Consider the following 12,964-nt stretch of genomic DNA (forward strand, 5'->3'; position numbering starts at 1 on the left):
TGTTTTGTGTGTCCTGTATGATTCCATTTATTTTCCTGTTTCCTGTGTCCTGTATGATTCCCCATGGCTGTTTCTGCTCTGATCATTATTTACTGGGCTCAGTAATTAACTATTCCAACCACTCTTCTGAAAAGGGTCCTAAAGACACCTATTTGTGGAGTGAGGATAATTTTTAACAAACCCACAGTTACAGAGACAGAAACTACAGGCACTGGTATGCTGTCAGCATGCTTTAATATAATCTCTGTGTCTCTCTCTCCCCAGTCTCTCTCACCTGCTCTGTCTTTCCTTCTCCCTCTTCCTTGCTCCCTCTCTTTCAGAGGGAGTCTCCCAGATGTTTGGCTTGGTAGTGTCCCCTCTTTTCCCTCAGGGGTACCCCAACAATGTGCTTGAGACCTGGGACATCGCTGTACCCCCGGGGTACGCCATCCAACTGCACCTCACTCACCTGGATATCGAGAACTCAGAGAACTGCGAATATGACTTCCTTAAAGTGAGTCTTCTCTCCCTCAGCGTCTCCGACCCCTCTCTCCACTCCCCCCTCCCTCCACTCCCCTCTCCCTCTCTTCACCCCTCTCCCCCTCCCTCCCTCCACTCCCCTCTCCCTCTCTTCACCCCTCTCCCCTCCCTCCCTCCACTCCCATCTCCCACCTCCACTCCCCCTCCCTCCCCTCCCCTCTCCCCTCCCTCCCTCGACTCCCCTCTCCCACCTCCACTCCCCCTCCCTCCCCTCCCCTCTCCCCTCCCTCCCTCGACTCCCCTCTCCCACCTCCACTCCCCCTCCCTCCCCTCCCCTCTCCCCTCCCTCCCTTGACTCCCCTCTCCCACCTCCACTCCCCCTCCCTCCCCTCCCCTCTCCCCTCCCTCCCTCGACTCCCCTCTCCCACCTCCACTTCCTTCTCCTACCTCCACCCCTCTCCCCCTCCCTCCCTCCACTCCCCCTCCCTCCCCTCCCCTCTCCCCTCCCCCCTCCACTCCCCTCTCCCACCTCCACTTCCTTCTCCTACCTCCACCCCTCTCCCCCTCCCTCCCTCCTCTCTCTGTCCCTCACTCCTCTCCAGTCCTCCCTCTGTCCCTCCTCTCTCTCCCTCCCTCTGTCCCTCCTCTCCCTCCCTCACTCCTCTCTCCCTCCCTCTCAGGTGTCTGTGGATGGAGTGGTGTTATCCACTCTCTGTGGGGAGAAGTCCTTCTCTGAGCTCCGCTCCACAGTGAACCCGGCTCTGTACTCCACTCTGGGGTCCATGAGGCTGACCTTCCAGAGCGACTTTTCAAACACAGAGAGACACACCGGCTTCTCAGCGCACTACTCTGCTGTGGGTGAGTGAACATAGGGGGAGAAGAGAGAGGGGGAGGGAAGAGAGGGGGAGAGGAGAAGAGAGGGACAGTACATTTTACACCTCTCTTTATCTAGGATTTCGACAGCACCTTTTCCAGGTATTGTAAAGTCTACAGCTCTCTGATTTAGACAGATAGAGATGGTAAGGGCAATCTGTTTTTTCTCCCCTCAGATATAAACGAGTGTGATGACCCCTATACCGGCTGTTCTCATGACTGCAGTAACTACATCGGAGGGTTCTACTGCTCCTGTCAACCAGGGTACCTCCTGCAAGAAGACAACACTACCTGTGCAGGTGAGGAGATAAGCCCCCCCTCTCTCACTCTCCCTTCCCTGTCTCTCTCTCCCCTCTCTCACCCTCCCCTCTCTCACTCTCCCTTCCCTGTCTCTCTCTCCCCTCTCTCACCCTCCCCTCTCTCACTCTCCCTTCCCTGTCTCTCTCTCCCCTCTCTCACCCTCCCCTCTCTCACTCTTCTCTCCCCACATCTCTCTCACTAACCCGTCTCTCACTCTCCCCTCCACACTCTCCCCTCCCCTCCCCTCTCTCACTCCCCCTGTCTCACTCCTCTCCCTTATCTCCCCTCTCCCCTCTCTGAATCCTCTCCCCTCTCCCCCTCCCATCTCCCCTCTCCTACTGCTCCCCTCTCTCACTCTCCCTTCTCTCACTCCTCCCCTCTCCCTCTCTCTCTCCCCAGTAAACTGCAGTGGTGAAGTCTTCTCTCTTCCTCTCCCTCTCTCTCTCCCCAGTAAACTGCAGTGGTGAAGTCTTCTCTCTTCCTCTACTTCTCTCTCTCCCCAGTAAACTGCAGTGGTGAAGTCTTCTCCTCTCTCTTGGGGTCACTGTCCAGCCCCAGCTACCCCGGTCTCTACCCTGAGAACTCAGCCTGCTCGTACAGCCTGCAGGTGGAGGAAGGCTTCCAGCTGGTCCTCGCCTTCGAGGGAGTGTTTGATATCGAGAGTGGGGAGAGGGGGGCGTGCGTCGACTCACTCAGGGTGAGGGGGTAATGTATCTGTGTGTCTGCATGAATGTCAAAGTGAGAGAGGGTCTCTGTATGTATTTATGTCCCTCTCTCTCCCTCTCTTCAGATCCGGGCTGGAGGGCGGGAGTGGGGCCCGTACTGTGGCAATGTGGCCCCCAAGGATCCTGTGGTGACGAACTCAAACCATGCAGAGGTCCTGTTCAACACGGACGGCTACGGAGCCAACAAGGGCTGGAAAATCAAATACACAACGAAAGGTACAGCCTGACTGTGTGTGTGTGTGTCTGTCTCCACGCATGAGAGAATCAGCTGCTCACAGTAAAGTTACACAGCTCTCTTTCCATGAGGTTGTGTGTTTGACTGTATAATTATTATTTTATAACAGCATTTTTCTTCTTTTCCGTTTTCAGCTAAAACATGTCCAGATTTCGTGACGGCAAACAGTGTGCTTGAACCGAAGCGGCCAGTGCAACAGTTTAAAGACCAAGTGAGAGTGACGTGCAACAAAGGCCACGAGATCGTCATTGTAAGAGATGAATACATATCCACTAAAGGGCCAATATCTCAGTTTGTCATTGTGGCAAAGTGCCTGGTAAGGGTAACAGGTGTAGCGGTGATGCGGTGCAGGAGTGACAGGCAGACAACGGTATTCCAGTGAAAAAGTGCTTTATTTCTTTTCCAGGTCTGGTGACCGAAAAATAACTAAATCCCCGGCGATACACAACAATGTGTAACGCACGGGGATAACAATAAACAGGGCACAGTCCCGAACAAAAACAAACAGACGGTCACCAGTCCTGGGTGAGTGCAGTCGTGATGGTGCTTTAGTGCAAACACAGATAGTGCGGGGTGCAGTAGTGCTCCGGACAGTGCTGACCCTTAGCGACAGCTCCGGAGTCGTGCTTTAACTGTCTGGTGGTAAAAACACAGACAATTATACAGACGAACACAACACAACACGTAATTCTCTTTCTTATTATCTTTAACAATGAGAGCTCCTCTCTCGATCCTTCTCTCTCCAAACGCTTAACCCAAACGAAAGAAAAGAACAGCGTTACCCTGGCCCCTAGATGTAATCCCGCATGATATCTAGGTAAACGGTTGCAGCTGCCTTATTACTTGCAGCTGCCCCTCGTTTACCTGTCAAATCAATACGGTCTTACAACAGAGTCTCGCTTCCTTCCAGGCTGACCCACTTCCCGGTCCCGGAAACGAACTGTCAGGCCAGCCCTTCCAGATACTTCTCCTCCCGTTCTTTAGTGCCCTCACAGGTCGGGAGGAAGATTTATCACCAGAACTCATTGTATTTCTGTCACATATCCCACCGCTCAGAGTGGAGCCGAAGGAACACTCGGCTAAATCTACCTTTCCCATTACTCCCCCCTCCCGGGAAAAATAATCCGCATTTTGGTGGTCTTTCCCCGCACGGTGTACCATGTGGTACATGAAGGGCTGCAACGCCAGATACCACCGAGTTATCCGGGCATTGCTGTCCTTCATTGTGCTTAACCACTTGAGTGGGGCGTGGTCTGTGACAAGATCAAATGAGTGTCCCAGCAGGTAGTATCGTAAAGAGTGAGTAGCCCATTTAATGGCCAAACACTCTTTTTCGACTACAGAGTAGTTACGCTCCCGAGGTAACATTTTTTTGCTCAGGTACAATATCGGGTGTTCTACTCCAGCTACTTTTTGGGACAAGACTGCACCCAAACCTACATCCGAGGCGTTGGTGTGGAGGATGAATCTCTTGGTGAAATCTGGGGTAATAAGAGTGGGGGCCTGGCAAAGTTTACGCTTAATCGTATCAAACTCTTTTTGGTGAGGTCGACTAACGGGTTAACCACTGTGGCGTACTCGGGGATGAAGCGGCGGTAATAACCGGCTAAGCCCAGTAGTGACCTCACCTGAGTCTTGGTTTTGGGGATCGCTGCATCAACCAAAGCCTGGATTTTGGTGACCACAGGTCTCACCCTTCCATTTCCCATTAAAAATCCCAAATATTGAGTCTCTGTTTTAGCAAACGCACATTTCCTCAAGTTAGCTGTCAGCCGGGCTGCTCTTAGAGACTGAAGGACGGCTGTGATCCTAGCCAAATGCTCTCGCCAGGTGGAGCTGTAAATCACCACATCATCAATATACGCTGCTGCATATTCATGATGTGGGCGTAACACCTGGTCCATCAGTCTCTGAAAAGCAGCGGGCGCACCATGTAGCCCAAATGGCATGGTTTTAAAGTGGAACAGCCCTTCTGGTGTTGAAAATGCGGTTTTCTCTCTGGAGCTGCAGGTTAAAGGGATTTGCCAGTATCCCTTCGTCAGGTCCAGAGTGGAAATAAACCTCGCTTTTCCCAGTCTGTCTAAAAGTTCGTCGACCCGAGGCATGGGATATGCATCGAACTTAGCAATAGCGTTTACCTTTCTGAAATCTACGCAGAAGTGGTTGGTGCCGTCTTTTTTAGCCACTATAACAATTGGGCTGCACCACTCGCTCCTGGAAGGTTCAATCACCCCAAGCTCGAGCATATCCCATACCTCTTTGCGCACGCCACTTCGTCGACTTTCCGGGATCCGGTACGGTCTCTCTCGCACGGTGACACCTGGGGGAGAGATAATGTCATATTCAACTAAGTTTGTTCTGCCGGGCACATCAGAAAAAACATCGCTAAACTCCTCAATAAGCTTACGCAGCTCTCTTTGCTGATCCGGAACCAATTGTTCCCCCATTGAAATCGCTTTTGTGCTCGGGGTCTCTGGACAGGGGCCTAAATCATCCTCCATATTGCCTGGGGCTATAAATAAGACCTCCCTTGCCTGCCAGGGCTTTAACAAATTAACATGGTAAATTTCACGTTCATTCCGGCGATCGGGCTGTCTAATTTCATAATTTACTTTCCCTATAGCCCGAATCACCTGATACGGCCCCTGCCATTTAGCACACAGTTTTGATTCTGATGAGGGAAGTAGCAGCATTACCTTGTCCCCTGGTCGAAAGGTTCGAATCCGTGCATTTTTGTTGTAATGCTGCTGCTGTCGGTGCTGAGCCGATCTGAGGTTGTCTCGGGCCAAACGACCAACCAAATCCAGGCGATCTCTTAGTAGGAGCACATACTTCACTACATTTTTAGACAAGCCTTTGTGCTCCTCCCACCCCTCTCTCAGCAGGTCGAGAATGCCGCGAGGCTGCCGGCCGTACAAGAGCTCAAAGGGGGAGAACCCTGTCGAACTCTGCGGCACCTCTCTCACTGCAAAAAGGAGGTAGGGAAGAAGCGATGCCCAATGTTTCTGCTCTTGTGTTACAAATCGCCTCAGCATCGACTTTAAGGTCTGATTAAAACGTTCAACCAGACCGTCCGATTGTGGATGATAAACGGACGTCCTGATGGGACGGATTTTCAATATTTTGTACACCTGCTGCAACGTATTGGACAAAAAATTGGTCCCGTGATCGGTCAAAATCTCCTTGGGGATCCCTACTCTAGCCATAATCTGCGCTAACTCGTGGCTATTGCAGCGGCACTAGTGGACCTCAATGGAACTGCCTCCGGGTATCGTGTTGCGTAATCCACCACCACTAATATATGCGTATACCCGGAGTCAGAAGGTAGCAAAGGGCCCACTATGTCCATTGCAATGCGCTCAAAAGGAGTGGAAATAATCGGCAGTGGGACCAAAGGGGCGGGGCGCACTCGACCCGGCGCTACTCGCTGGCAGTCTGGGCATGTGGCTACATATCTCGACACATCAGTATGAAGACCTATCCAATAGAATTGAGCCAATATCCGTTCCCTCGTCTTCTCGGCTCCGAGGTGCCCCGCAAAAGGGATATCATGCGCCAGCCTCATGACCTCGGTCCGACAAGACGGGGGAACCAACAATTGTGTTACAGGCTGTCCTGTGCCCGCGGCTAGGTTTACCCTATACAGTAATTGCCCCTTGATACTGAAATGTGGATATACTAGCGCCCCAGCGCCATCAACATCCTTACCTTCAATGGACCGGACCTGCCCCCAAGCGTGCACCAGTGACGGGTCGTTATGTTGGCCCCACACTAGGTCCGCGCTTGAGTACCACGGGTCCGGTACATTGAGAGGGGCTGGAATAACCTCTGCTCTAGTCGGTCCAGTCACCTCGCTCCCTCGGTCACACTGCGTTCCCACTCCCTTCAACTGGCGTTTGTTACCATTGCAGCACTCTCCCACCAGACCCCAGCCTTGTCTCAAAAACGCTCCCTCCCATTTCGCAGTCCGTCTCTCCTTATTTGTTTTTCTAGGACGGAAAAGAGGGGAAAACATTTCAGTGTGAAAAGGAAACACATCACCAATCCGTTCCTTTTTTTTTTTTCTGCCACGTTTACGTGTGTGGCTGAGACTGCCATTATTTGCATCAATTCTTTGAATTTTGGCCAGTCTCGACCCAGAATAACTGGGTGTGGCAACCTTTCCGCCACCCCGACTACAAGGTGACGTTTTATCGGTCCTACCGATAAATATACTTTTAATGTGGGGTATGCCGCCGTGTCTCCATGGATACAGGAGATGGCCACCTGACCTCGTGGCCGCCACGACACACCGCCCAGGAGAGCCGTCCTAATCAAGGTCTGCTCACACCCTGTATCCACTATTGCGTGGGTTTTCACATTCCCTAACACAACATTAATCAAACAAGGCCCCTCCCGACCATTTTCCCCACGCTTACCAGTTTCAGGTGCCCAATTGCACGCGGCCACGTCACACTCCATGGCAGCGGGGCATGACCTGGCCAGATGTCCCGGCTGGTGGCACCTAAAACAGATAGGAGGGACAGAGGGGGCATAGGTTAGAAATCTGTCCCGCTGCTGGTATGGCAATGGGGCAGGGGCAGCACCTCTACCCCAGCTGGGGGCCAACCTTGGTCTCCATGGGGGGGAGGCAAGGGGGCCCAATGGGGTCGGTGCTCTAGAAGGTCTGGGTCCCGGGAATGAGGGTGGTGGTGGTGGTGGTGGTGGTGTTGGTGGTGTTGGAGTCTTCAAAATCTTCCGCCAACTTGACCGCCTCCTCCAGGGTGTCAGGGTTGTGGCGCTGTATCCACGCCTGGGTCTCGGCGCCGACCACATGGCAAAACTGCTCTACCACAATGGCTTCCCCCATCTGCTGGGCGGTCTTCTTCCCGGGGGTCAGCCAATGCACCATGTGGTCGCACAAACGCTCTGCAACCACCCTGGGGCGTGTCCCCGGGGCTCTCTGGTACTCCCTGAATCGCACCCGGTGGGTTTCTGTAGTGATGTTTAGGCGGCGGAGGATAGCCTGCTTGACCAGGTCGTACTCGGTGGCGTGATGGTCACTCATGGCTTGGTAGGCTGCCTGAGCCTCCCCAATCGGGCAGGGTCCCAACTGGCTGGCCCAGAACTCCCGCGGCCAAGCCGCCGCGGTAGCCAGCCGCTCGAACGCCACCAAATACGCCTCCGGGTCATCCTCCGCCGACATCTTCATTGCCCGTGCCTTCGGGGGCGACATCAGCGGTGTTGTGGTAGGGGTCGTCGCTGCGGCAACGGCCAGCCCTACCCGTTCAATGAGCGCCGTGTAGCGCTCCTCCCTCCTTCTCCCCTCTGCGTCGCGTCTGCTCTCCAGCGCCTGCAGCAGTTCCGCCAGCGCGTTGCGGTCCATAATCCCACTTCTGACACCACGTGTGGCAAAGTGCCTGGTAAGGGTAACAGGTGTAGCAGTGATGCGGTGCAGGAGTGACAGGCAGACAACGGTATTCCAGTGAAAAAGTGCTTTATTTCTTTTCCAGGTCTGGTGACCGAAAAATAACTAAATCCCCGGCGATACACAACAATGTGTAACGCACGGGGATAACAATAAACAGGGCACAGTCCCGAACAAAAACAAACAGACGGTCACCAGTCCTGGGTGAGTGCAGTCGTGATGGTGCTTTAGTGCAAACACAGATAGTGCGGGGTGCAGTGGTGCTCCGGACAGTGCTGACCCTTAGCGACAGCTCCGGAGTCGTGCTTTAACTGTCTGGTGGTAAAAACAAAGATAATTATACAGACGAACACAACACAACACAACACAACACGTAATTCTCTTTCTTATTATCTTTAACAATGAGAGCTCCTCTCTCGATCCTTCTCTCTCCAAACGCTTAACCCAAACGAAGGAAAAGAACAGCGTTACCCTGGCCCCTATATGTAATCCCGCATGATATCTAGGTAAACGGTTGCAGCTGCCTTTTTACTTGCAGTTGCCCCTCGTTTACCTGTCAAATCAATACGGTCTTACAACAGAGTCTCGCTTCCTTCCAGGCTGACCCACTTCCCGGTCCCGGAAACGAACTGTCAGGCCAGCCCTTCCAGATACTTCTCATCCCGTTCTTTAGCGCCCTCACAGGTCGGGAGGAAGATTTATCACCAGAACTCATTGTATTTCTGTCACAGTCATCCAGGACTTGAAAGTATTTTAGAGTTTGTTTCTTTTATTCTGCATTCCAGGGAGCTAAAGCAAAACATCACTTTGATTCGTGGTGTCAGAAAAATGGTGTTTGGAGTGATATTGAAATCTGCGAACGTGAGTAGTCATGGGTTTTATGCTTTGACTGGCAAGTTTCAGTAAAAATGACTTCACGTGATGTGGTGACCTTTCAACTCTGTGCTACGAGCCCCATCTGCCCCATCATGCTATACAAATGTATTGTGGTTTGTTCTTTTTCTCTGCTATGTACTGTACAGTGCTTTGCAATATTTTTATATGAAAAGCTCTGTATAAATGCAATAAATAAATAAATCAATCTGCTTCATAATATTACAATAGACCAGGTGGGGAGTCAGCAGCAGAGTTGAAAGGTCACCATGTGCATCATGTGATTTCTGTGTGATCAGGGCTTAGGAGTCAGAGGGGTAAAGGCACGACACGTGGTGTGAGGGTCAGTCATACAGTCAGGGGAGAATTGGGGAGAAAATCAGGAGAAAAGTAAAAGAAGGAGCCGATGACTAGGGTTCTAGCGGTTCAGATTCTAATGCCAGGTGGATTCTGATTCAGAGAGAAATAAAGATTCCGATTCGATACAGGAGGAGCAACAGAAGTGAGAACCAGCAGACATTGGAAACATCACAGTGAGGTGCAAGGGAAGAGTGGAAAAATAAAGAAAATGACAGCAGAAGCATTTTCCCTGTAAAGGGTGTTTATCTTTATCTTGACGTTCCAGCTGTTGACTGCGGGCCTCCGAAGGAGATAGACAATGCAGAGTTGAAGTTCAATAATGAAAGCTCACCAACGACCTACCAGAGCCAGATCTACTATGAGTGTGAGGCTCCATACTACCAAATCAACACAGACGGAAAAGGTAAGAATACACCCAAACAAGGAGACAGACCTGCACTCACACACACACACACCCAAACAAACAAGGAGACAGACCTGCACTCATACACACACACACAAACAAACAAGGAGACAGACCTGCACTCACACACACACACAAACAAACAAGGAGACAGACCTGCACTCACACACACACACACACACACACCCAAACAAGGAGACAGACCTGCACTCACACACACACACACAAACAAACAAGGAGACAGACCTGCACTCACACACACACACACACAAACAAACAAGGAGACAGACCTGCACTCACACACACACACACACACACAAACAAGGAGACAGACCTGCACTCACACACACACACACACACAAACAAACAAGGAGACAGACCTGCACTCACACACACACACACACACACACACCCAAACAAGGAGACAGACCTGCACTCACACACACACACACACACACACACACACACACCCAAACAAGGAGACAGACCTGCACTCACACACACACACACACAAACAAACAAGGAGACAGACCTGCACTCACACACACACACACCCAAACAAGGAGACAGACCTGCACTCACACACACACACACACACACCCAAACAAGGAGACAGACCTGCACTCACACACACACACACACCCAAACAAGGAGACAGACCTGCACTCACACACACACACACACACACACACACACACACAAACAAGGAGACAGACCTGCACTCACACACACACACACACAAACAAACAAGGAGACAGACCTGCACTCACACACACACACAGACACACACACACACACACACACACAAACAAACAAGGAGACAGACCTGCACTCACACACACACACACACCCAAACAAGGAGACAGACCTGCACTCACACACACACACACACACACCTAAACAAGGAGACAGACCTGCACTCACACACACACACACCCAAACAAGGAGACAGACCTGCACTCACACACACACACACACACACCCAAACAAGGAGACAGACCTGCACTCACACACACACACACACACCCAAACAAGGAGACAGACCTGCACTCACACACACACACACACCCAAACAAGGAGACAGACCTGCACTCACACACACACACACACACAAACAAGGAGACAGACCTGCACTCACACACACACACACACCCAAACAAGGAGACAGACCTGCACTCACACACACACACACACACAAACAAGGAGACAGACCTGCACTCACACACACACACACACCCAAACAAGGAGACAGACACACACACACACACTGACACACACACACACACACTGACACACACACACACAGACACACACACACGCACACACAGACGCACACACGCACACACACGCACACACACACACACTGACACACACACGCACACACGCACACACACTCACACGCACACAGTCAGATAGACAGGTAATTCTCCTATTTATTTTTCAGCTCAATTCAGCTGTGAAGCTGATGGCATGTGGACATCTAGTGATGGAAAATTAGACATACCACACTGTATTCCAGGTAATAATAATAATAATAATAATAATAATAATAATAATAATAATAATAATAAAAGCAATGCAAACCACCAACGTTAATACAAAAATACTTTTTTTGTTTCATGGCAGTTCCGGAGTACAGTCTTTGTTTTTGTGATTTCTAAAAGTTTAATAAGTTGTGTGTGGGGTGTCTTGCATTGTAAGAGATGTTTGAGCTGACAGGCCCTCTCACCCAAACTTCACAAGATGACATATCGTATAGCGTAAGAGATGCCCCACTCACCACGGATGAGCAGCAGCAGAAACTCATACAGTTTCTTCCTTTTCTCTCTCTCCTCAGTCTGTGGCAGGCCCTCGAAACCTCTGGAGTCTATCCAGCGAATCTTTGGGGGAAAGCCGGCCCAGCTGGGGAATGTGCCATGGCAGGTGTTCTTCCAGTCCCCACGGGGGGGCGGAGCGCTGATCTCTGATCGCTGGGTGCTCACCGTGGCACACATGGCACAGGTCGACCAACCCTATATCTACATGGGCTTCCTGGACGCAAGGCATCTGGGGCAGGCAGTCAGATTAGAGGTGGAGAAGATGATCATACACCCCAAGTACAAGAAGCACGATGGAGGCTCCGCACAGTACAACTACGACAATGACATCGCGCTCGTCAAACTCAAGGGCAAGGTGAAGATGGGGCCCAATGTGACCCCCATCTGCCTCCCTCAGAGCGAGGAAGAAGGACAACCAGAGCTGGGGAAGATCGGGTTCATATCGGGATGGGGACGAGTCAAACCGAGACAGACTGGCAAGACACCAGTGTCCCCAGTACTGCTGTACGCGATGATCCCTGTAGCAAAGACACAGAGCTGTACAGACGTGAAGCCCACAGGACCCGAGATTCAGAAGGAGAAGTTTGTGATCACAGATAACATGTTCTGTGCTGGGATGCCAGGCGTAGACAGCTGTCAAGGAGACAGTGGAGGGGGCTATGCGTTCCAGGGAGAGGACAGCGTGTTCCAGTTGAAGGGGCTTGTGTCCTGGGGAATAGAATGTGGTTCCTATGGGTTCTACACAAAGGTCGTGAACTACCTGGACTGGATACGCGACACCATGGCAGCAAACGAAGACTGAACGGAACAGTTGAGTTTGACACTGCAGTGTAATCCCTTCTTGGTGTTCATTAATTTAGTACATTCTTGCCGAGTTTAGCCTCATTAACGCTGCAGACACATTAATCCTGTGTGACACTCAAATATAATCCTTTCTAGGTGTCTGTTGGTTCATTTACTACATTCTTACTGTGTTTACTTTCATTAAAACTACATAAAGACAGAGTCCCATGATTCAGTCCAGTTTGCTTGCACTTTTTCAGCTGCAGGGACACACGCTTCCTCCCTTGCTTGCCACTACATGTATGATGATAATAAAGAAAACCTGTCTGCAACCTTTAAGAGCATATGAAAAAATTGTAATTGTGTATCTAAATAAACTAACGCAAATGTCAATGCTGCGTTTTGTTGTGGTTTTTATTTTTCAAGAAGTTATTACATTCCCTTAAAAAACAGAATTCAATAAATGTAAACCAACTCCAGAGAGGTGAAAGACTGGAATGAGAGGCCAGTGAATCACCAAGCATGTTGTCTGTCTGAGAGAGGTGAAAGACAGGAATGACAGGCTAGTTAGAATTGTCTTTTATCAAATACTTTTGATACAGTAGCCCTGGTTAGAACTCATACAGTTTCTTCTAAATGAACCTCACCTTGGGTAACTGCTGACATGTGCCGAAAGAAAAGGGAAGGTCGTAAACTAGAATTCAGGTGGAGGACTACGACATTGCATAT

General features: G+C 50.8%; 1 protein-coding gene across 1 annotated transcript in view; it reads left to right on the forward strand.

Moving 5' to 3' along the window:
* The window catches only part of LOC117425904 (complement C1s subcomponent-like), a 13,533-nt gene extending 905 nt beyond the window's left edge, over positions 1-12,628 (forward strand). The window contains exons 2-11 of the mRNA XM_034043214.2: positions 265-493; positions 1,140-1,317; positions 1,509-1,631; positions 2,136-2,329; positions 2,423-2,573; positions 2,727-2,842; positions 8,785-8,860; positions 9,498-9,635; positions 11,080-11,154; positions 11,473-12,628. Of these exons, the coding sequence (XP_033899105.1) occupies positions 265-493; positions 1,140-1,317; positions 1,509-1,631; positions 2,136-2,329; positions 2,423-2,573; positions 2,727-2,842; positions 8,785-8,860; positions 9,498-9,635; positions 11,080-11,154; positions 11,473-12,254 (2,062 nt within the window). The 3' untranslated portion in view covers positions 12,255-12,628. The remainder of the gene's footprint in view (positions 1-264; positions 494-1,139; positions 1,318-1,508; positions 1,632-2,135; positions 2,330-2,422; positions 2,574-2,726; positions 2,843-8,784; positions 8,861-9,497; positions 9,636-11,079; positions 11,155-11,472) is intronic.
* The last annotated feature ends 336 nt before the right edge of the window (positions 12,629-12,964 follow it).

Source organism: Acipenser ruthenus, chromosome 20 (assembly GCF_902713425.1).
Source record: "Acipenser ruthenus chromosome 20, fAciRut3.2 maternal haplotype, whole genome shotgun sequence".
NCBI classification, from domain to species: domain Eukaryota; kingdom Metazoa; phylum Chordata; class Actinopteri; order Acipenseriformes; family Acipenseridae; genus Acipenser; species Acipenser ruthenus.